Source organism: Gopherus evgoodei, chromosome 1 (assembly GCF_007399415.2).
Source record: "Gopherus evgoodei ecotype Sinaloan lineage chromosome 1, rGopEvg1_v1.p, whole genome shotgun sequence".
NCBI classification, from domain to species: domain Eukaryota; kingdom Metazoa; phylum Chordata; order Testudines; family Testudinidae; genus Gopherus; species Gopherus evgoodei.
Window position 1 is genome coordinate 216,709,473 of NC_044322.1, and position 22,320 is coordinate 216,731,792.

General features: G+C 47.0%; 1 protein-coding gene across 6 annotated transcripts in view; it reads right to left on the reverse strand.

Moving 5' to 3' along the window:
• The window catches only part of LOC115636301 (rap1 GTPase-activating protein 1-like), a 56,677-nt gene that overhangs the window by 602 nt on the left and 33,755 nt on the right, over positions 1-22,320 (reverse strand). For 3 of the 6 annotated variants that reach the window (XM_030536247.1, XM_030536213.1, XM_030536257.1), the window contains exons 16-23: positions 21,802-21,936; positions 19,250-19,399; positions 16,818-16,921; positions 14,863-14,979; positions 14,367-14,493; positions 8,583-8,685; positions 1,578-1,663; positions 1,341-1,410 (exon numbers count right to left, since the gene is read on the reverse strand). In XM_030536247.1, the coding sequence (XP_030392107.1) occupies positions 1,387-1,410; positions 1,578-1,663; positions 8,583-8,685; positions 14,367-14,493; positions 14,863-14,979; positions 16,818-16,921; positions 19,250-19,399; positions 21,802-21,936 (846 nt within the window). In that variant the 3' untranslated portion in view covers positions 1,341-1,386. The remainder of the gene's footprint in view (positions 1-1,340; positions 1,411-1,577; positions 1,664-8,582; positions 8,686-14,366; positions 14,494-14,862; positions 14,980-16,817; positions 16,922-19,249; positions 19,400-21,801; positions 21,937-22,320) is intronic. The other 3 variants (XM_030536221.1, XM_030536228.1, XM_030536237.1) reach the window with 3 other exon arrangements.

Below are 22,320 nucleotides of genomic sequence, written 5' to 3' on the forward strand. Positions count from 1 at the left end.
TTTCTGTCAGGTCAGAGAGAGGAAGTTTGTCACCTGGATAACTCACTCACCAAGACATTAACAAAACCAGAGAAACTGTTCCCACAGCATCTCAGAACCCCTAGGGACCCTGCTGCTCAGAGTGTTCTCTCTAGCTCTGCCACCACTCACCCTATTATAGCTGTCTAGTAGCTCCTAGTCACATTATGCCTATCTGAATAAGCTGTAACACTGTCACAGAGAAGCACATTCCACCAATGGACAGACATGGAGACAGACACAAAACTAGCCGGTGAGCAAGAGATGGTTCAGCAAAATAAGAAAATCCTGGGAACCATGGGGGATGTCTGAGCAAGTGGGAAACTTAAAAGAGCATTTGGGGGAAAGGGGGGCAGCACTAAGAAGGGGCCAGAGTACGATGAGGCAGGGAGAGGTGGCTGGGAAAGGTGTGACGAACTGGGAAAGTTCTTAATGTTTTCTCTGAATACTGTGTTGGTGCCTCAGTGTCCCCATGGCAGTTCTTAAGTTTCTGGCAGAGCAATGGCCAGTGCACCTAAATGCCTGGCACTCTGTCTCCTAGCAACTGATGGCCTGGGCCCCTCCTCTGCAAAGGTGCCAGCTGAAGGTGTTGGAGACAAAGGGATCAGGTGACCTCCTGGCCCGGGAAAGGGGCTGAGCAGGGAGGAGGGGCTGGGAGGGGTTGTGAGTCTGGAGCTGGCTGGGGTCAAGGGTGGAGGGCAGACCTGGGGGTCTGGCTCACTGCCCCCCAGAATGGACCCAGCCGAGGGGTCCAGTTCGCTGTATCTACAAGCTCTGTTTTAGACCCAGTTCCTGTCATCGAATAAACCTCTGTTTTACTGGCTGGCTGAGAATCACGTCTGACTGCAAAGTGGGGGTGCAGAACCCGGTGGCTTCCCCAGGACCCCGCTGGGGTGGACTCGCTGTGGGAAGCGCACGGAGGGGCAGAGGATGCTGAATGCTCCAAGGAGAGACCCAGGAGGTGAAGCTGTGTGAGCTTCTTGCCCTGAACAAGTCTGCTCCAAGGAAGAGGAGGCTCCCCAAAGTCCTGCCTGGCTTGGTGGGGAGCAGTTCCAGAGCATCGCCCGGTGACTCCGTGACAAAAGGTTATGTTATTGAGTGGGGTGCAAAGAAGTTGCCAGAGAAGGGGGCTCAGCTAAATGTGTAGGGGCACAGGGAGTTGGCCATGGAAGGGGTGGGAACCACTAGGATGTTGCTTTACTGTGAATCTGCCTCGTGGAGGGGTGGGGGTGGGGAAAAGGCCCCTTCTCATCCTTCACAGTTCAGCCACCTGCCTCCAACCTTCCATCCAGGGGCATGAAGGCTCCTAGTGTGTCAGTTACCTGTGCATTACCTAGTATGCACCGTGACACCCCTCCAGCGATGACATCACACACAGCACAAAATGGAGGCCTGTAGAACAAGGAAATGGCAGTTCTTTAACCTTCCCTGAAGCATTGTCCCCATGCACCCTGGCCTCCTGAGCACACAAAGCCCCCTGCACCAAGCCCAGCTCCTCCCTGCCCCATGATCATCTGGATGTTGGTGAAGATGGAAGCACATGGAGGCCTGGCACATACCGGGCTGTAACGCTGAGCATCTGCCTTGCTGCCTTTCCCCTTCTCCATGGAGCCTGCAGCGTTGCTAGAAGGGAGCAGTCGGGTTACTAGAAGAGAGCCAAGCATACAAGAAAATGAGCTCTTCCAGGAATGGGAAAAACAGTTCTGTCACCCCAATCTGTGATCCATAATCTGTCTCCACCCATTAGCCATCACCTCCACCTTTCTGATCCCTACAACCTCTTGCATTGTCTGGTGAATTTCCCTGCATGTGGCAAAGCTGCTCTCCAACTGTTCTTAATTTGATCCAGGGCTTGCTAGAGTTGAACTCCAGCACCTCTAAGCGTGACAGTTCATATCCCCAGCAACTGTGGGGTTGCTGCGTCAGTTATGAAAGTATAAACATTACTTGAGCCCTGGCACCTTTCATTACAAATTAAGCACTGTCGCCAACCACTCCAAATGTGCATAGTCTGGCCCCTCATTTCAACCCCACTACCACGGTGTCTCTGACTACAATTACACACAGAAAACTATTTTAAAAGAACATTGTTAAAGTTGTAAAGTGAGGCAATGCTAGAATTAAGGCTGCCTGTGCAGCCTTAGTTCAGCCTCCTAGTGCATGTGCATAAATATTTAATCACATTTTTTCCACAGGACCCTTGCCTGTTTCAGTACACAGGATGGATAGTGCTCAGTTAACGTTTTGGTTTCTCTGTGTTGTTCAGTGTGTGGTTCCAGGGCTTATTTACTGCACACTACTTAAACACTCTTCTGAATTCAATATTATTAATTTCTTCAGGGGCTTTCCTATGGTGCTCTTCGCTACAGTACCTGAGTGCTTCCCAGACTATAATCAATTTATCTTCATGACACCCCTGTGAGGTTGTGGGGTGATATTAGCCCCATTTTAGATACTGGGAACTGAGGCACAAAGAGAATCGTTAGAATTGTCCATTAATTTTGGCGGCCCAATTTGAGACTCATAGCAGTTCATATGTTCAAAGCACAGCTCTTATAGATTTTAGCCCTTCTGCAAATCAGACCCCAGGATCTCACACTGAGCACCTAGAAAATGAGGAACACACAATCAGTGACCACCTGGGAAAAGTTTCATTTAAGTGACTTGCCCAGTGTGAAATAAGACAATAATTCCTGCAGCATATCTTTTTTTAAAAAAATCCAATCTTGTTTTAAAGATTGCCAGCGATGGAGAATCTACAACCTTTGGTAAATTGTTACCATGGTTAATGTTAAACATTTATGCCTTATTTCCAGTCTGAATTTGTCTAGCTAAAACATCCAGGCATTGGAGCATGTTATACCCGTGTCAGCTAGATTGAAGACCTTATTATTAAACATACAAAAAGTAATTTTCCCCTTGCTGATATTCACACCTTCTTGTCAATGGTTGGAAATGGGCCACCTTGATTGCATTGGCCTTGTTAGCACTACAAAAATAATTTTCCTTCGTTATTCACCCCTTCCTGTCAACTGTTGAGAATAGGCCACTTCCACCTTAATTGAATTGGCTCGTTAGCATTGGCCCTCACTCAGTAAGGCAACTCCCATCTTTTAATGTACTATAATATATATTCTGCTTATTGTTTTTTTCACTCCATGCATCGGATGAAGTGGGTTTTAGCCCAAATAAATTTGTTAGTCGCTAAGGTGCCACAAGAACTCCTCACGGTTTTTAATTAAATATTTGTATCCCAAGTAGATACATATAGATTGTGATCAAGTCATCCATTAATCTTATCTTTGTTAAGTTAAATAAATTGAGCTCCTTAAGTCTATCACTATACAGGATGTTTTCTAATATAATTCAGGTGGCACTTCTCTGAACCCTCTCCAATTTATCAGCATCCTTCTTGAATTGTGGACACCAGAACGGGACACAGTATTCCAACAGTGGTCGCACCTGTGCCAAATACAGAGGTAAAACAACCTCTCTACCCCTACTCAAGATTCATAGAAGAATCATAGAAGATGAGGGATGGACAAGACCTCAGGAGGTCATCTAGTCCAACCCCCTGCTCAAAGCAGGACCAACACCAACTAAATCATCCCAGCCAGGGCTTTGTCAAGCCAGGCCTTAAAAACCTCTAAGGAAGGAGATTCTACCACCTCCCCAGGTAACCCATTCCAGTGTGTCACCACCCTCCTAGTGAAATAGTGTTTCTCAATATCCAACCTAGACCTCCCGCACTGCAACTTGAGACCATTGCTGCTTCTTCTGACATCTGCCATCACTGAGAACAGCTTAGCTCCATCCCCTTTGGAACCCCCCTTCAGGTAGTTGAAGGTTCCTATCAAATCCCCCCTCACTCTTCTCTTCTGCAGATTAAATAAGCCCAGTTCCCCCAGCCTCTCCTCATAAGTCATGTGCTCCAGTCACCTAATAATTTTCATTGTGTTCTGCTGGACTCTCTCCAATTTGTCCCATTTATACATCCCAAGGATTGCATTAGCTCTTTATGGCCACAGCATTGCACTGGAAGCTCACGTTCAGCTGATTATCCACCCCACTCCCAAATCTTTTTCAGAGTCACTGCTTCCCAGGATAGAGTCACCCACCCTATAAGTATGGCCTACATTCTTTGTTATTAGATGTATACATTTACATTCAGCCATATTAAAACACATACCGTTTGCTTGCACCCAGCTTGCTAAGTGATCCACACCACTCTCTATCAGTGACCTTCATTATTCCCTTCATTATTTTCCATTACCCCAATTTTTGTGTTTTCTGAATACTTTATCAGTGATTATTTTATGTTTTTTTCCTAGTCATTAACAAAAATGTTAAACAGCATAGGGCCAAGAACTAATCCCTGTGGGACTCCACTAGAAACACACCTGTTTAATGATGATTCCCCATTTACAATTACGTTTTGAGACTTATCAGTTAGCCAGCTTTTACTCCATTTAACGCGTGCCAGTTTAATTTTATATTTTTCCAGTTTTTTAATCAAAATGTCATGTGGTACCAAGTCAGATGCCTTACGGAAGTCTGTTACATCAACACTATTACATTTCTCAACCAAACTTGTACACTTATAAATAAAAGATATCAAGTTAGTTAGTTTGACAGGATCTGTTTGCCATAACCCATGTTGATTGGCATGAATTATATTACCCTCCTTTAATTCTTTATGAGGCTGCTATCAGCCACTTCATTAGCTTGCCTAGGATCACTGTCAGACTATAAGCACCCAAGTCATCCCGTTTACCCTTTTTAAATAATTGCACAGTGTTAGTTTTCTTCCAGTCTTCTGGAACTTCCCCAGTGTTCCAAGACGTATTGAAAATAAACATTAACAGTCCAGCAAGCTCCTCAGCCAGCTCTTTTAAAACTCTTGGATGAAAGTTATCTGGGCCTGTTGATTTTAAAAGTGTCCAACTTTAGTAGCCTCTGTTTAAAATCTTCCTGAGATACTAATGGACTGCGAAATATGTTATCATATTATATGACTGACTACACCCCTCCAAATAGAGAACAAATATTTTTGAACACTTCTGCCTTTTCTGCATTATTATTGATAATAATCATGATAATTTATTGTTCTTAATTCTGCTGGCCATAGAGTTCTCATTGTGTCCCTTTGCTTCCCTTATCAATTCTCTGTATTTGCAAGACTCTGATTTATATTCATTACTGTGAACATCTCCTTTCTTTCATTTTTAATAGCTGCCTTCATTTCCCCTCTAAACCATGTCAGTTTTTTAACCAATATGGTCGTTTTCCTTGTTTGTTGGATTGTGGCTTTTTGGGCATCTAGTATTTATGTACAGAGCCAGTATTAACTGGCCAGTATTAACATTACTGCCAGGCTCCTATATAGCCCTGCAAGGAGGGATGTTTGCCTGCTGTTCTGTCCTGACCCTACACATGGAATTGACCTAATTTCTGAGAGCCTATGTAGCCCCGTATGGTGGCATGCTGTGTGGGTTCTGGCTCCAACCTCTGTTGATATTGGTGCTGGGCTCTTACATAGACTTGCATGAAGGGATGAACTGTTGCTTCAGCAAACATAACACCTGGTTCTAACCTTTCTAGTCCCCAATATCCTGGCAGAGAGAAATGCTCGGCTTCCGGGAAGAGTCCGGGATCCAAATCCAGAATTCATTCATTGCCTGGATGCACTAGGTTAGTGGAGCACTGCCACCAAGCACTTAAAGCCTCATTCTACCCCAGTATTAACATTAGGGCCAGACTCCTCTTTGCCCCTCCAGGAAGGGGTATTTTCCTGCTGTTGATTCCTTGAGGCCTGGCTCTGTATACATGGAATGGACCTAATTCCTGGGCTCCTACATAGTCCTGTAGGGCGGGATGCTCTGGAGACCCTGCAGCCTGACTCCATCCCTGAAAGTGATATGTGGTTTCCTAGCTGGCTGCTGAGGAGAATGTGCTATTGTGGTAGCTGCTAATTACTCCTAGTCCCCATGTTGCTGCTGGAACTACCCACCACCCCTCCTACCTGCTGAACTTCAGGGCAGAGAAGAAGAATTAAACAAACAAAACAAAAAACATCCTACAATGAAATTGGCATTTGGAGCTGCTCCTCCCTACTTCATCCCTTTGCGGCACCAATCTGCTTGTTTGTTATTGCACTGGAAATCTCTGCCGTGTTTTTCAGTAAAATGTTACTTTCCTTTCCCTCTTAAGGACTCTGCACTGACTGGGATGGGGTGGGAGTCCCTAGCTTGTGTTGTATATTTCCCAGACAATCACTGAATTACAATGGAGTAAGGTTGGAGAGATCAGAGAAGCATTTTAGGGTGAAAAAATATTACAGAGATGATGTAATTATCTCCAAAACAAGCATTATGTCCCCAGCAGATTCAGTTCAAGTTAAACTTCAAAGACAGGCAACCATGTTAAGATCTGAGAATGCTAAATTAGGACTCCCAAACAACTTTAATTCTGCCCTAGACAGAGACACCAGAGGAAACAATATGGAAAAACAATGTCTCCAAAAGTCAGTTTAGTCTAATGTGGGATCACAAACTCTGCTAGGCATCCATCTTAATTGTATGGTTGCTGCATGGCATTACTAGAGGGCAGAGTTAATATTCTCTGGGGCTTTACGTGAACCAAATCCTGCAAAAACTGGTCCACACCATCCCAGTATGAGCTGACACCAAGGAGTTTTACACACTGAACTGCTGACCTACTTCACAAATCGGCATAGTTGTAATAGATCACTAATAGCTCTAATTTCTCAGGTTCTCCTTCGCCTCCATGTTCTAGAACACCAGGCCTGTACAAGTCTGTTCTCCTGCCATACACCTCACACCATCTCCTCTTCCCCGCTACTCCCAGTAACACCAGACCACTTGAGGTAGGGACCTGAATGCCATCCAACATACTACCATTGCCAGGGCACTACAAGGGCTATGATGAAAGAGACACATTGCTGCTGCTATGGAAACCCTGAGGCCTGGCTTCATCCCCTAACTTAGTGTCAATGTTAGCCTGATATATAGCCTTGCAGGGAGGAAAACTACTGTTACTGCAGAGACTGATGTCTGCTTCCATTCCCCAGTCCCAGTTTCCATTCTTCGGGCTTCTCATCCCAGTCATCTTGCTCAGCCAGTCCTAGTCTCCCCCTCCTAACTCCTCATACAATTTGTCCCTCTCTTCCTTCCTCCATCCTCCCCTGCAAACTGGCTTCCAGTCCTAGTCTCCCTCCCTAAGCTACTTATCCCATCTCATGTTCCCCAGCCAGGTCCTCCCTAGCTCCTTGGCCCAGTCTCTGTGCATAACCAGTCCCAACCTGCCCCCTCCACTCACAGTCACAGTTTCCTCCCCCTTGCAGTCCCAGTCTCACTAGACTCCTTGTCCCAATATTCTCTTTTCCATCTCCCCATCCAGCTCTTGGCCCCTCTGCATTCTAATAAAATGGCTTCCTTTTCCATGCAGCCTGGGTTTCTGTCAGGGAGGGGGGGCAATGTCACAGAACAGGAGAAACAGGTTTTCTGCTCTTAGTTCCAGTGCCCCAGCCCTGCCCCAACCCAGTCTAGGGCAGCTGGAAGCATCAACAACAAGGGAAGTCAGTCTGAGCTCCTGTAGCCCTGGGTTAGTATATGCTGCATTGCTCCATGGAGGTGGCACAGGTGCAGTCCTGTCACGTGCAGAAGATGAGAGGGGACAGAACATGCTCAGTCACTCTGTGGGGATGGCGCATGCACTTGCTGGTCAGTGCTAGGAGGGGATGCAGTATGCTCAGGGACAATGGACTTTTCAGAGATTTTAGTTGTTAAGCTCTAGCAAATGTGTGCTGAGCATGTGCAAACTGTGATTTTTTTCAAAGGTTTTTAATCTGGCCAAGTTTGGTTGGATTCTCACAGGGATAGCGGAAGTCACATCCCTGACACTCTCCTGCTCCAAATTTTAATCCCTGCCTGCTCCAAACCATGGGGGCACAAGAGCTGTTCTGAGAAAAAAATCTCAATTTTTTTTTAACATGGGCAAAAAAAGGTAATCTAATTGTTAGAAATGGGAGGAACCAATTTCACTCATTTCCCCCCGTCCCCTTTCCCCAATCAGTCTGAGGCAAACATCCAGCATTGGCAATGTCAGCCCAAACAGTTAAAGTCTGGCAAAGTTACAACCAAATGAAAACAGGGTCTTATCATGGGAAGTGTCAGGCGACCATAACAGCAGACAGGTCTGCAAGCCCTGTCTATAATCTCTCTCTGTATACACACATATCTATATTCGGTCCACAGGATTTACCTAAAGTCTGTCCCTGCCCCCATCTCCCCACTCCAATATGTATCAAAGCATTTATACGGTTCACATCCTAAGTGCCCCCATCCTAAACTCTCTCCCTACATCTCCCTGTCTCCTTTCTTTATGCTCCCTCACTAGTTCGAATTCCTCTCCTGCCCTTTGCTGCTCCACTTCACCTCCCTGCACTCCTCCCATTCTGGGTATTGAGAACAGGTGCTACTGCTGTCTCTTTACCTCTCCACATCCTCACATGTTCTAGAGAGGGAGGTAGGAGCACAGTTTACCTGGTGAGCTAGCACTACTGGGTGTGCCCACACTGTCATCCAGCCACACACTCTGAACCAGGGAATCCCGCTTCTGAGGACCCTCAAGAGAGCACATCAGCTCCTGGAGAGGGGAAAGAAGGGATATTTTAGGAAGGCACTTTGTAAACATGGACAAACCCAGGGACACAGAAGAAAGTAAAATTTAAAGAAAGGGGGATCTCTCAGGAGAACACAATTGGATTGGTGAACCTGGAGTGTGGAGGGAGGGGACTCTCTTGCGGAACTGTTGTATTAATTTTGATGGACTAAATGGGCCCAAAAAGTCACTGCTATTGTGTCACTGTCCAACATTAAACAGTTCAGCATTTGGTATACAGGGACCTCAGCCTACTTAGTAACATGGCAAACACACCATTACAAATCTTTTACCTTTTATTAACGATGCAGAAAAAAAGGAAAAATAGTCAAAGCATTTGCAATATAAAGTTTTACATAAGGCTTTTATTTTAATCACACCTCTTGTTCCCTTTGCCTTTAGCTGGAGGGAGTTTTTAGAAGGAAATCCCCCATCTGGCAATCTTAGATGGTATTAAAAAGGACAATAAGGGTCCTTTATGGGGAAAAAAGAAGTTAGCTGAGAGGAGCTGGAGCTGCCTCTGAAATCTGAGCCTGTTTTCTTGGAAACAAAACAACACGGACACAGACACAGAAAAAGGGAACAGAAAAGATAGAAAATGCAGCTTCTGTTTCTGGTGCTGACTCTCACTTGCAACCTTGCTGCTGGAGAAACACAGCACATGGTCTGATCACCCCCATCTGAGACCTGGCAAACTTGTATCAGCACTGGGCCATTTAAGACATTGCTTTTTGCTACCTTCCTGGTGGCAGGCCTACAGCAGTACTGCAAAAATTAATAAACAAATAAATAAAAATGCAGTCTTGGCCAGCTAAGCCAGACTGTTATTAAACAGAAGGAGAGAGAGGGAAAGAAAAGAAATAAGGTAGGGAAAGAAAAGGATGTTGCCGGGTGGCAGGAGAGAGGGAGACAAAGTCTCCCATCCCAGGTGGTGGTTGGCATTTAGCTGATGGAGGTAGCAGGGTCATCTGGGTCCCTCTCTCTGGCGAAGTCTCATCAGGACAACTCTCAGGATCTGGATGACAAAGGCCCAGCAGTGTTATGGTGATTCCCAGGGTCCCAAGAGACAGTGGCAGTGGCACCCATGTTGGTGAAGCTTGCTTCTTCTTGTCCTCTGGTCTTTCATTCAGCCACCATCTTCTAACTTTCCCCAAAAAGCCTTTTGGAGGACCCCAAGAGGGATTGATAAGTGGAATTGCTCATCCCCTCATTAAATGTTCTCCAAATACATTAGAAGCAAGAGGAAGACCAAGGACAGGGTAGGCTGATTACTCAGTGAGGGGGGAAAGACAATAACAGAAAATGTGGAACTGCCAGAAGTGCTAAATGACTTTTTTTGTTTCAGTTTTCACCAAAAAGGTTAGTAGTGATCAGATGTCTAACACAATGAATGCCAGTGAAAATGAGGTAGGATCTGCAGCTAGCCTCTGAGTCCCTAGCTTCTGTCTGCCAGAAATTAGGAGTGGGTAATAGGGGATGGATCTCTCAGTGACTTCCTGTTTTGTTCACTCCCTCTGAATCCCACCTGGCATTGGCCACGGGTGGAAGACAGGATACTGGGCAAGATGGACTATTGGTCTGACCCGGTATGGCTTTTTTATGTTCTTAGGTAAAATAGGGAAAGAACAAGTTAAAAATTATGTAGACAAGTTAGATGTCTTCAAGTTGACAGGGCCTGATGAAATACAACCTCAAGGAGCTGACTGAGGAGATATCTCAGGGCTTGTCTACATCACAAAGTTGCAGAGCTGGTGAGGGGGTTACAGCGCTGCAACTTAGGAGGTGTACACATCTGCAGGGCATCACCAGCGCTACAACTCCCTGTTTGTAGCGCTGGCCGTACTCCCGTTTTGTCTCGGGTGTAGAGGATCCAGCGCTGGTGATCCAGCGCTGGTAATCAAGTGTAGACACTTACAGTGCTTTTCTTGACCTCCGTGGAATAAGCAGGTATCGCAGCATACCTGAGGAAGCCTCTCTGGTAATCAAGCAGGTCTCCTTCCCTGGTTTGCTCTCGCGTTCCCTGAACCCCCGAGCAAGCAGGTCTCCTTCCCTGCGGTTTGCAGGGGGGTTCGGGGAACGCGAGAGCAAACCGCGGGGAAGCAGGTCTCCTTCCCTGGTTTGCTCTCGCGTTCCCCGAACCCCTGTGCAAGCAGGTCTCCTTCCCTGCGGTTTGCTCTCGCGTTCCCCGAACCCCCGTGCAAGCAGGTCTCCTTCCCTGCGGTTTGCAGGGGGGTTCGGGGAATGCGAGAGCAAACCGCAGGGAAGCAGGTCTCCTTCCCCAGTTTGCTCTCGCGTTCCCCGAACCCCCGTGCAAGCAGGTCTCCTTCCCCGGTTTGCTCTCGCGTTCCCCGAACCCCCGTGCAAGCAGGTCTCCTTCCCTGCGGTTTGCAGGGGGGTTCGGGGAACGTGAGAGCAAACCGCGGGGAAGCAGGTCTCCTTCCCCGGTTTGCTCTCGCGTTCCCCGAACCCCCGTGCAAGCAGGTCTCCTTCCCCGGTTTGCTCTCGCGTTCCCCGAACCCCCGTGCAAGCAGGTCTCCTTCCCTGCGGTTTGCTCTCGCGTTCCCCGAACCCCCGTGCAAGCAGGTCTCCTTCCCTGCGGTTTGCTCTCGCGTTCCCCGAACCCCCCTTGAAGCCGCCCAACAGCGCTGCAGTGTGGCCACATCTAACACCACTTGCAGCGCTGGTTGCTGTAAGTGTGGCCACTCTGCAGCACTGGCCCTATACAGCTGTACTAATTACGCTGTAACAACCAGCGCTGCAAAATTGTAGATGTAGACATACCCTGAGCCATTAGCAATTATCTTTGAAAACTCATAGATTGGAGAGATTCCAAAGGACTGGAAGAAGGCAAATATAGTGCCATTCTATAAAAAGGGGAATAAGGACAACCCAGAGAATTACAGAGCAGTCAGCTTAACTTTAGTACTGGGAAAGACAATGGAGCAAATAATCAACCAATCAGTTGCAAACACTTAGAATATAAGAAGGTGATAAGTAACAGTCAACACTGATTTGTCACAAACAAATCATGTCAGACCTACTGAACAGCTTTCTTTGACAGAGTAACAAGTCTTGGTGAATGGGAGGAAGTGGCAGATCTGGTATATCTTGACTTTAATAAGGCATTTAATATTGTCTCACATGACCTTCTCACAAACAAACTAGGGAAATACAACCTAGGTGGAGCTACTATAAGGTGGGTGCATAACTGGTTGGAAAACATTCCTAGAAAGTAGTTATCAGTGGTTCACAATCAAGCTGTAATGGCATATTGAGTGGGGTCCTGCAGGGCTCAGTCCTGGCCTGTTCAATATCTTCAATTATTTAAATAATGGCATTTATAAACTTTGCAGGTGATACCAAGCTGGGAGGGGTTGCAAGTGCTTTGGAGGATAGAATTCAAATTCAAAATGATCTGGACAAACTGGAGAAATGGTCTGAAGTAAACAGGATGAAATTCAATAAGGACAAATACAAAGTGCTCCACTTAGGAAGGAACAATCGTTGCACACAAAATGGGAAATGATTGTCTAGGAAGGAGTACTGCAGAAAGAGATCTGGGGGTTATAGTGGATCACAAGCTAAATATGAGTCAGGAATGTAACACTGTTGCAAAAAAAGCAAACATCATTCTGGGAGGTATCAGCAGGAGTGTTGTAAGCAAGACATGAGAAGTAATTCTTCTGCTCCACTCCGCGCTGATAAGGCCTCAGCTGGATTATTGTGTCCAGTTCTGGGAGCCACATTTCAGGAAAGATGCGGACAAATTGGAGAAAGTCCAGAGGAGAGCAACAAAAATTATTAAAGGTCTAGAAAACATGACCTATGAGGGAAGATTGAAAAAAATTGAGTTTGTTTAGTCTGAAGAAGACTGAAGGAGAAACAGTTTTCAAGTACATAAAAGGTTGTTAAAAGGAGATGCGTGAAAAAATTGTTCTTAACCTCTGAGGATAGGACAAGAAGCAATGGGCTTAAATTGCAGAAAGGGAGGTTTAGGTTGGACATTAGGAAAAACTTCCTAACTGTCAGGGTAGTTAAGCACTGGAATAAATTGCCTGGGGAAGTTGTGGAATCTCCGTCTGTGACGCTCTATACCTTGGGGGAACACCCTGCACCCCCATGTTCATCCTTATAATAGATTGTGTGGTATCCAATGCCAAGTTTGTCATGTTGGGTGTCTTCGGAAGGCTCATGATGCACTGAGCATTATTGTTATTTCATGTATATAGTTATGAGGCTGAAAATGTGACCTCACGGCTTAAAACAAGCCCAGGCAAAACTCTCCAGGAGCAGAGGGGCAGTTCACACGTCATCAGGGCATGTAGGGGACAAACCGAGCTCAGCCTCACAGGAACAGAGACAGCAACAATGAATCTGTCGGACTCCTGAGTGAGTCACCTCCCTTCCCTTGGTCAGTTTGGGACTACAATGAGGATTACCTGAGTCTGAAGTGGGGCGGGGGGGAGGTGGCAAAGCCAAGAGGGAAGAAAGGATATGATAAAAGGGAGAGAGGTTTGCCACGCTCTCTCTCTCTTCCACCTCCATCTACAGACGCTATCACCAAGCGACTGAAGCGCTGATCAAAGGGGAGAGCCTGGCTGAACGGCAACCAGCCAGCCTGTGGTGAGAAGCATCTAAGTTTGTAAGGGCACTGAAAGTGTTAAACTCAGCTTAGAATGTGTTTTGCTTTTATTTCATTTGACCAAATCTGACTTTTGCTTTGACTTATAATCACTTAAAATCTATCTTTTGTAGTTAATAAATATGTTTGTTTATTTTACCTGAACCAGTGCATTTGGTTTGAAGCATGTCAGAGACTCCCCTTGGGATAACAAGGCTGATACATATCAATTTCTTTGTTAAATTGACAAATTCATATAAGCTTACAGCATCCAGAGGGCATAACTGGACACTGCAAGACGGATGTTCCTAGGGCTGTGTCTGGGGCTGGAGATATTGGCTAGTGTCATTCGGTTGCACAATCCAAGCAGCGGCTGGTCAAAAGTGCTCGCTCACATAGCTGGGAGCAGCTTACATGCTAGAGGCTGTGCGTGAACAGCCCGGGAGTGGGGATTTTCACAGCAGAACAGGGTAGGGCTGGCTCCCAGAGTCCAGATAACACCAGGGGAATGTAACGCTGTCACTGGAGGTTTTTCAGAACACATTAGACAAACATCTGTCAGGAATGGTCTAGTTATTACTCAGTCCTGACTTGAGTGCAGGGGAATGGGCTAGATGACCTACTGAGGTCCCTTCCATTTCTATACTTCTGTACTTCTATTCTATGATTATTTTGCCCACCAATTAGGCCTATTTTCTGATACACTAATTTGGTCCATTGACTTCCAGTCCCACATTTCTTTTTCCAGGCATGACTTAACATAGTCCTTGAGTTATATCACTAGGTCTTTTCGTTTGGACTAATTCACTGTTTGTGTACCTTTTCCAGCTTTTCCTATCAGCATTCATTGTTATAGATTACTGTAATACTTTACAAACTTTTATCCACTTGCCCACAGTTAGGCTCACAACCGGGGTAGACCTACTAGGCCTCAATTATCATTACAGAACTTAGCTGGTGTTAGGGGTAAACAGGAGAAGGGGGGACCCAGAGTGTGAGGGGGAGGGAATCTCTGTATTTTAGGGCTCATAAATCCTACACTCACCATCTCATTCTCCTCTTCCTCAGATGTTTCATTTTCCCTCACTCCACTACAGCAGCTGCTCACGTTGGATGAGGAGTGTGAGAGTGGCTGCATCACACAATATCCCAAGGTTTGACTGGAGAGAGTTCTGAAATCCAAGTCCAAAGTTATCACCATCATTGTGATACGCAGATCTCATTTTGCACCATTCACCCAAGACCCTTCCAGTGCTTTGCAGACAGTAACAAAGCCTTACAAGTCCCTGTGGGGCAGCTTTATTGTAATCATCCATATGATGGGGGGATCATCCAGAGAGGGGAAGTCAGTCATCCATGGTCAGTGTCAGAGCCAGGAACAGAACCTGGCAGACCCGGCTCCCGATCCCTGGCTCTAATCACTAGCCACCACATTCAAGGTATCTATGTAAGGGGATAAAAAGTGAGACACCTGCCATGCTGAAGCCTTCCCCAGGGACACCAAGAGTTTCTCCTGAACAGAAAGACCATTTTCAACTCACTTGTTCTTCCTGTTTGGGAACTCTGGGGAACTGGGACTGGAGGAGCCATCAGACTTCAGGTCAAAAAGGGGTCCTGGACTCTCCAGCACCTTCTGGATTCTGTCAGCAACATCCCTACTGGTGTGAAAGGAAAACCAGCTACATGTTACTTAATGCTTCCTACAAGGGGAAATACAGAGAGGGATTTCTATGGGGGACACAGGTACAAGGTGCAGGTTGGGGCAGTTTGGAACACAGCAATCTTCTTAAGTGGTCTACAAAGAAGAACGTATCAGGACTGGGCCTTTTTATGCTTCTTTATGATAAAAATAAAAGACCTGAAAGGGTTTAAGTTTTCAAAATTTCTTCTCAACTTGCTCCCCACACCCCCATCCCACTAGAAATTCAGATTTTATCTAACCTGGAAGACTCTACAGTTGACTGGAGATTTAGTATATTTATCATGTCAAACATACCATGGAGGTGACATTTGACTAACTGAGAGCAGCAGTGTTTTTTCTTTCAGACTGTATCAAACCTGTTTTTGCTGACACCTATTTAACTAATATATTTGTGAGGAAATCTCTTCGTGTGAATTGTTCTGCAGTGCAGCCCCTTCAATTAGGAGCTGAGAAAACTCCCAGACTTCATCTCAAGTCATCTGATGAGTCAACCAGCAAATGCAGGGAAGAGCAAGCTTAGCATTCCTGATATATTTAAGATGAAAACAAGCAGAAGAAAATCTAAAGAAACCCAACACCTTCTTTCTGTATTATAAAGAAGCAAAGAAGGGCACAGACCCATTTTTCCACCTTTGCAGGAAATCTTTAAACATCCTTGAAGAGGATAGGGAGGTGAGTAACATATAAAGGGCTGGTCTGAGGAATGTATTTATACGAGATGTACAATTGTTGTTAAAGGTAAGCCACAAAAAGTGCAAGTGTCGCGACAGTTTTTTATTTTAGATACATTGTTAATGGAAACTTGCCTCCATATAATTTATTGTTCTAAAAAAATACATCATTTTAAATAAAAATAAGTCTGTCAGTGTCTCTCTTAAGGAAGGGCAAGAGAAAGAGACATGCGGAGAGACTTCACAGGCACAGATTTTACCCATGGTGTTGGTCACAGCTGTATACATTCTGGGAGGGCGTTTCTCTTCTCCTCTACACTGAGCTCTTGGACAGATTCCTGGATTTCATGAAGGGAAGGTTTAATGTGGTGTATAGAGCAGTTCAAAGGACTGGACTTTGGATCTGGCATGCACTGAACCCCTGATGTACAGCACCCCTTTAGGGGCCCATTAAGAGCTTAACAAAATAACCTCTACTGCTCAGTGTGCAATTTTCAAATGCTCGTAACTCAGCTACATCAAGTCCTGGAAGAAGGCTGTGCTCTCCTCCTCAGTGAAGGCTATTTCTGTGATAATCTGCAAATCTCAAAATTCAGCCATTTTGATTATAGCACGTTTAGAAAAGTTGCACAATTATTTCTTTTAAAAGTCACAAGATTTATTTACTATTTTTAAAAAATGGAAAAAAATTATTTTTCTCCACTCTCCTCTCACATGTGCACAGCAGAACTGTTCTTGTCACAACGGGGATGGAACACGACAGGCAGGAATCCTGGATCATCATCTACTCTGTTAGATGAAGGTCCTGTCACCTACATTCCTGTTCCCCTCTCTCCTCCCCTTCACTCTGGTCGTGCTTCCCTCCTGTTTCCCTTGTCTATCCCTCCCCTACTTCTTTCCTTTCCTACTTCCTGTCAGTTCCCCTGGGTCCCAGGTCTATTTTCTCCTGCAGTCTGATCCTATTCCTGTTCCTTTGATCCCACCTCTCCATCTCCCCTTTTCTTGCCTCCCCCAGCCTTCACTATCCTTCATCATCCCTTGGTCCCAGTTTCTTCCATCTCTCCTCTCTCTTCCACTGCCCCAGCACCCTTCATCCCACCCCACCCATTCCCACAGCTCTTACCTCTTCTCCTCCTGGATGTTCTCAATGCCAATGGCACTGCTGCGACGCCCGTGGAAGTGGCTGCCTCGAGTACGTGATGGGCTCCTCCCAGGCAGGGCAAAGGACTAGAGAGAAGGTGAGTAAGGAAGTTATAGGAAGGAGGGAGGGGAATGTGAGAGACAAAGCAGTGGAGTACTGGAGGAGGGAGAGAGGGAGTGTGCAACCTGGATCCCAGACCCTCTCCTTGCATCATCTCTGATACGTAATAGGGCTGCCCAGAGCCCCAAAAGAACCAGAATGTGAAGGAAGAACTCCTACAAACTGTCAGTGAGAAAGAGAGGGGAGGAAGTGAGAGTTCAACACAGGCAGCAATCTCCAGCTCCGCGCCACTAAAAGTCCCACGGCACAGTGGGGCGCGCAGGCAGACTGCCTGCATGCTGTGGCCCCACACCACTCCCATAAGCGGCCGGCTGCTAGCACATCTCTGCAGTCCCTGGCAGGGGTAAGGAGGCAGATCCGCTGCCACCACCCCCCGCACCGTCCCCCTAAGGGGGTGGCGCTTGCAGGCACGGGCAGTGGATGGAGACACACTCTCCCCCTCCCCTCAGGGGCCGCAGACATGCTAGCAGCCAGCCACTTCTGGAGGCAGTGTGGGACTACAGCATGCAGGCAGCCTGCTGCGCCGCTGGGCCGGGAGCGGCCTGTGGTAAGGGCCTCCCAGCTGGAGCCTTCACCTCACACCGCTTCCTCCATCCCAACCCCCTGCCCCAGATCAGAATCCCTCTCCTGAACTCAAACTCCATTCCAGACCTCATACCCCTTCCTGCACCCCAATCCCCTGCCCCATGCCCCTCCTGCACCAAACTCCCTCCCAGGAAAAAGACTTCAGGGGCCCCACAAAATCTAATAGCTTCGGGCCCAGAGGAGAGTTAATCCAGCCCTGAACACAGATGCTAGGAGAGACAGAGAGGAATTAAAACAGACAGGCAGAATGAGACGCAGAGAGACAGGAGACAGAGTGAGAGAAATGGAAAGAGAGACAGAGGCTCAGGCAGAGAGTTACAATGTCATAAAGAGAGACACCAAAAGAGTTTGGAAGAGACGCATAAACTCAGATTGAAAGGAGACACAAAGGACTCGTCTACAATACGCAGCTTTTAGTGACAAGGCTGTGCCGACACAGCCTTGTCAGTAAAAGTCAGCATGTGTGAACGCTCTCTGTCGGTATTTTGTCAGCACTTTTGCTGACACAATACTTCCAGCCCGGTGAGCGGTGTTAGCTTTGTAGGCAGGAGAGCGCTCCTGCTGACAAAGCTGCATTCACACTGCCACTTGCGTCAGCAAAATTTTTGTCTTTCACAGGGGGCTTTTTAAAGTATCTATAAAAGAAAAAAGTTTTGTCGACAATGTCGCAGTGTAGACAAGCCCAAAGAAACCAACAGACATACAGACTCAGAGAGAGAGAGGAAAGGCTCAGCTCATCACTACTCTATGGCTCCTTAGTGCAGACATAAGGATCTGTAAAGCTATAACATCTGTCCCCTGGGCAGCAATTCCCCAAAGAAAGGGACCTCCCTGGCTGACACAGAGCTGGTGATTTTGGCCCTACACCAGCCCTGCTGGAGCCCCAGTGCAGAAGCCTTAGGCAGTCAGGTGTGAGTTAGCTAGTAACCATATTTTCAGAATCAGAAACCAGGCCACTTTTGTGGCAACATTTTCGAGGGTCATGAAATATTCATACAGAAGACATGAGTGCACTTTTTCTTATACAACTAGGTGTTACTTTTATCAGTGACACAAGCATATTTCGCAGAATGGAGCATTTCCCCTGCAATGCAGTGCTCAGTTTATCATGCAACACCAACCAAGTATCCTTAACAGTCACATCAAGTAAAAGAATGGTTTTGGCAGTGCCTGTGCTCATCTAACTTTTCTCTCACTCCAAATACTGTTCATCCCTCTGAGTTCTTGTTCCACTGAACTGTTGTTCAATGAACATTTGATTGTTGAAGTGAAACACTGAAACAGTTCCAGCATCCTGAAGTTCTCATTATATAAAAAACCGGGACTGTCTTGGTAAAATCAAGGTGTATGGTCTTTTTTCAGTTAGAGCAACATGCAGATCCAGAGCTAGTCCAGGATAAGGGTGGCACAAGGGTGATGTCAAGCCACCTCTGCCCTTCCTCTCAAGCCCTGTGCCAACCTCAGATCCAGTGTGTAGATGAACGGGACCCAGAGACATAAGACAAAACAGAGACACAGACTCAGAACAAGAGAGATGCACAAAGAAACACCCAGTCAGACACATAGAGACAGAAATGGAATGAAACAAACAAAAAAGATTCACAGAGGGACACACTAATAGGGATAGAGGGACAAAATGTGTGGGTGGATCATGGAGGATCAGAGACATGCTTGGCCCCTTCCAATGGCACTCCCTCGCGGTACCTTACCGCAGCAATAGCCTTGGTGCCCTCAGCGACACTCTGGTTGAGAGCAAGGCTGGCAGTAGCCGGGCGGCTGGGTGGGGTTGCCGGCTGCTGCTGTTTCCTCATGGCTATCCCCATGGTATCCAGGCTCTGGCTGCGGCCTCTGATCACCCGCTGGACAGAAGGGAGAGAGAGAGACAGACGAAGAGACACAGACACACACACAGACACACATAAGGAAGAGCAGTATGAAGACCATCACAGAGGGGAGCAGAGATGGGGGGACAGAGACCAGTATCAGAAATATCCTCCCTTCCCACTAGAGCTCAGCAGCCCAAACATTACCCATGGGAAAGGCCTGTTTGGTCCCATCTTGTCTATTTGCCCCCGGGTCAGTGAAAGATTGTTCCCTCTGCTCTCAGTCTCCCCCATCCTCCTGCAGACAATAAACAGATTCCCCACCAACAGTACAACTTTCCAGAAAGCCAGCATTACATCACACAGTCATACCAAATGCAAGAAAAGGGACCGAATCCCCATGTAAGGCTGGAGGGCCCAGTCCCATGCAGGCCTATGCAATGACCATGAGAGAGAAGCTGCCTCACGGAAACCAGGGTACTTTGAAAAAGCCACTTCACAGGCCCCCTCCCTCTTCTCCAACTCCTTAAAAGGCTGTCTGAACACAGCAATGTGCAGCAGCTGCCAGAGGCCAGAAAAACAGATTTGGGGATATATGCCGACAGGTGCTGGACAGAGTCTGACATTTTCTATTTATCCACCGAACAGATGCTGCAAGCTACTCACTCAAACACACCCTACCAATGGGACTCAGCCATGACCTGCACCAACCACCTCTATAGGTGAGTGGGGAGTTCGCCCATTTTGTCCCCAGCAATTCTGATGAGGACTGCCAACCAAGGGGGCTGACAGTGCCAAGTGAGTTGCTGGCACCTGTGGAAGGGGGGGGGGGGCTGGCCCCAGGCCTATGTGGGGGACAGGGGGAGGGGGACTGGCCACTTCCTGTGGGAAGTGGAGTGACCTGACCTCAGCCTCCTCTGCTCCTAGGCTTGAGGGCTGGGGGGGAACCGCCCCCTAGCACTCACCGGCAGTGCAGCTGGGAGCCAGGGGAGTGAAGCAGGCTGGGGCCAGGTTGCTCTACTTACCAGTTGGTGCAGGCCCAACAGCTTCTGCAGTCCTCAGGAGAGAGGAGGCGGGCCGGGGTGGGGCAGGAGTAGGAAGAGACAGGATTGGGGCGGGGAAGGGGCAGGGGCGGGGGCTCTGGGGAAGAGACGGAGCAGGGGCTGGAGCAGCACGCAGTTGCGCAGGGCACCAGGACCTATGCAGCGGAGTACTTTGCATACGGGTAAGGACGGCCCTGGATGCAGGCAGTGGAGAGAACCAGCACACTCATTCCCTCCTGTTTGAGTAGGCCAGTGATACTCAGACAGGAGGCTCAGGAGCTGCAAGTTGTTCTTCAATGTGTCTCCTACAGCTCTTTGCAGCACATGATATTAAAATACCATGATTCAATTATTTATTAACCAAGCTAAGTTATTAATCAATCAGGATGCTTTTATTGTAGAATACTTGGTCAGTCATTTTGCTGTGAGAATAGTATATATAAAGAGAGAGAGAGAGAGAGAGAGAAAGTAAATGAAACAATGAAGTCATACTACTTTGGCTCTTTTGGGGAATGCTGATCACTAATTTGGCTTCTGAACCATTGAGATCTGAGTATCACTGGCATATGTGTTTCCTCCCTCACATCACCCTGACCTTGTGCTCCTGGAGATTGGCCACTGATATCACCTCATCATACAAAAAAGAGCTTGTGCTTTTAGAGGGAAAAAGGTGTATCTCAGTATTCCAAAGTATCTAGATACTACAGCAACAGTTGTATTAGAAACAACTATCAGACGGGACCTTCCCAGCTGCTGCTGCTGTCCTGGAGCTAGGCTAGAGCCAGTGTGCTGCTGGGGGACAAAAGGCTCTGACCCCTAAGCCCATCATACTTCCTTCTGCAAGCTCCTGATCTCTTTTCTATACATCAGGGGAATTGGGTCCTCCCTGCCACTAGATGCTAGCCAGGGCCAAGGCTAGGGCCATTCATTTCATCCTACCCAGAGGCCTCACATTAGGAGCAGCCTGGGATGCTGTACTGTGCCAAGCTGCATCTCCCCTGAGTAGGGAGGGAGAAGATGCATTTTTCCTTGTGAGGTACACCTCTACCCCGATATAATGCAAACCAATAAAACACGAATTTGGATATAATATGGTAAAGCAGTGCTCGGGGGGGGAGGGGCGGGGTAGCGCAGAGTTGCATGCTCTGGTGGATCAAAGCAAGCTCAATATAATGTGGTTTCACCTATAACGCAGTAACATATTTTGGCTCCCGAGGACAGCGTTATATTGAGGTAGAGGTGTATATAAAAATACATTACATTGTTGAGAAGGAGCCACATTTCCCCCTACTCCCTCCCATCCCAAGCACACGTGCTGAACTGGGACTGAGTTGGGTGGCGGCCGCTCTGAAAGAGGGGCTGGTTTAGAGGCTGCAGCAGTTCTTGATCTCTCACCTTGAAATTTTCAAAGAAGCCACCACCTCCATTCTCCATCTTGTCATCGTCCCCAGAGGCCAGGCCCATCATGCTGCGGCTACGGAGCTGCAGCTCCTCAAAAAGGCTCTCTAGAAGGGCACTGCGAGTCCGCTCCTAAACCAGGGCAGAGAGAGAGAGAGTGGGAGAAAAGGGACAGAATAGAATAACAGAATAAAGAAAGGACGGAGCACTGAGAGAGGGGGAGAGAGAGAATGAACTCTCCTGTGTTTCAGATATAATCGACACATCCCACTTTCTCTAGTGTTAAGAGGAATATGATTTCTTCCAAATGTGGACCCTTCTCTAACTTCCTTATTCTCCCCCCACTCTGAAGGCAGACATACTGCCTTGAGCTATTTTTGGTGCCATTTTTCTTCATTTCTTCTGTTTTCCATTTCCTTCAACCCGTCTTAGAAGAGCCTAGGAAATGAAATCAGGGTGGCGAAAAACTGATTATTTAAAATAAATAAATAAATAAATATGTTTCTCCATTTAAAT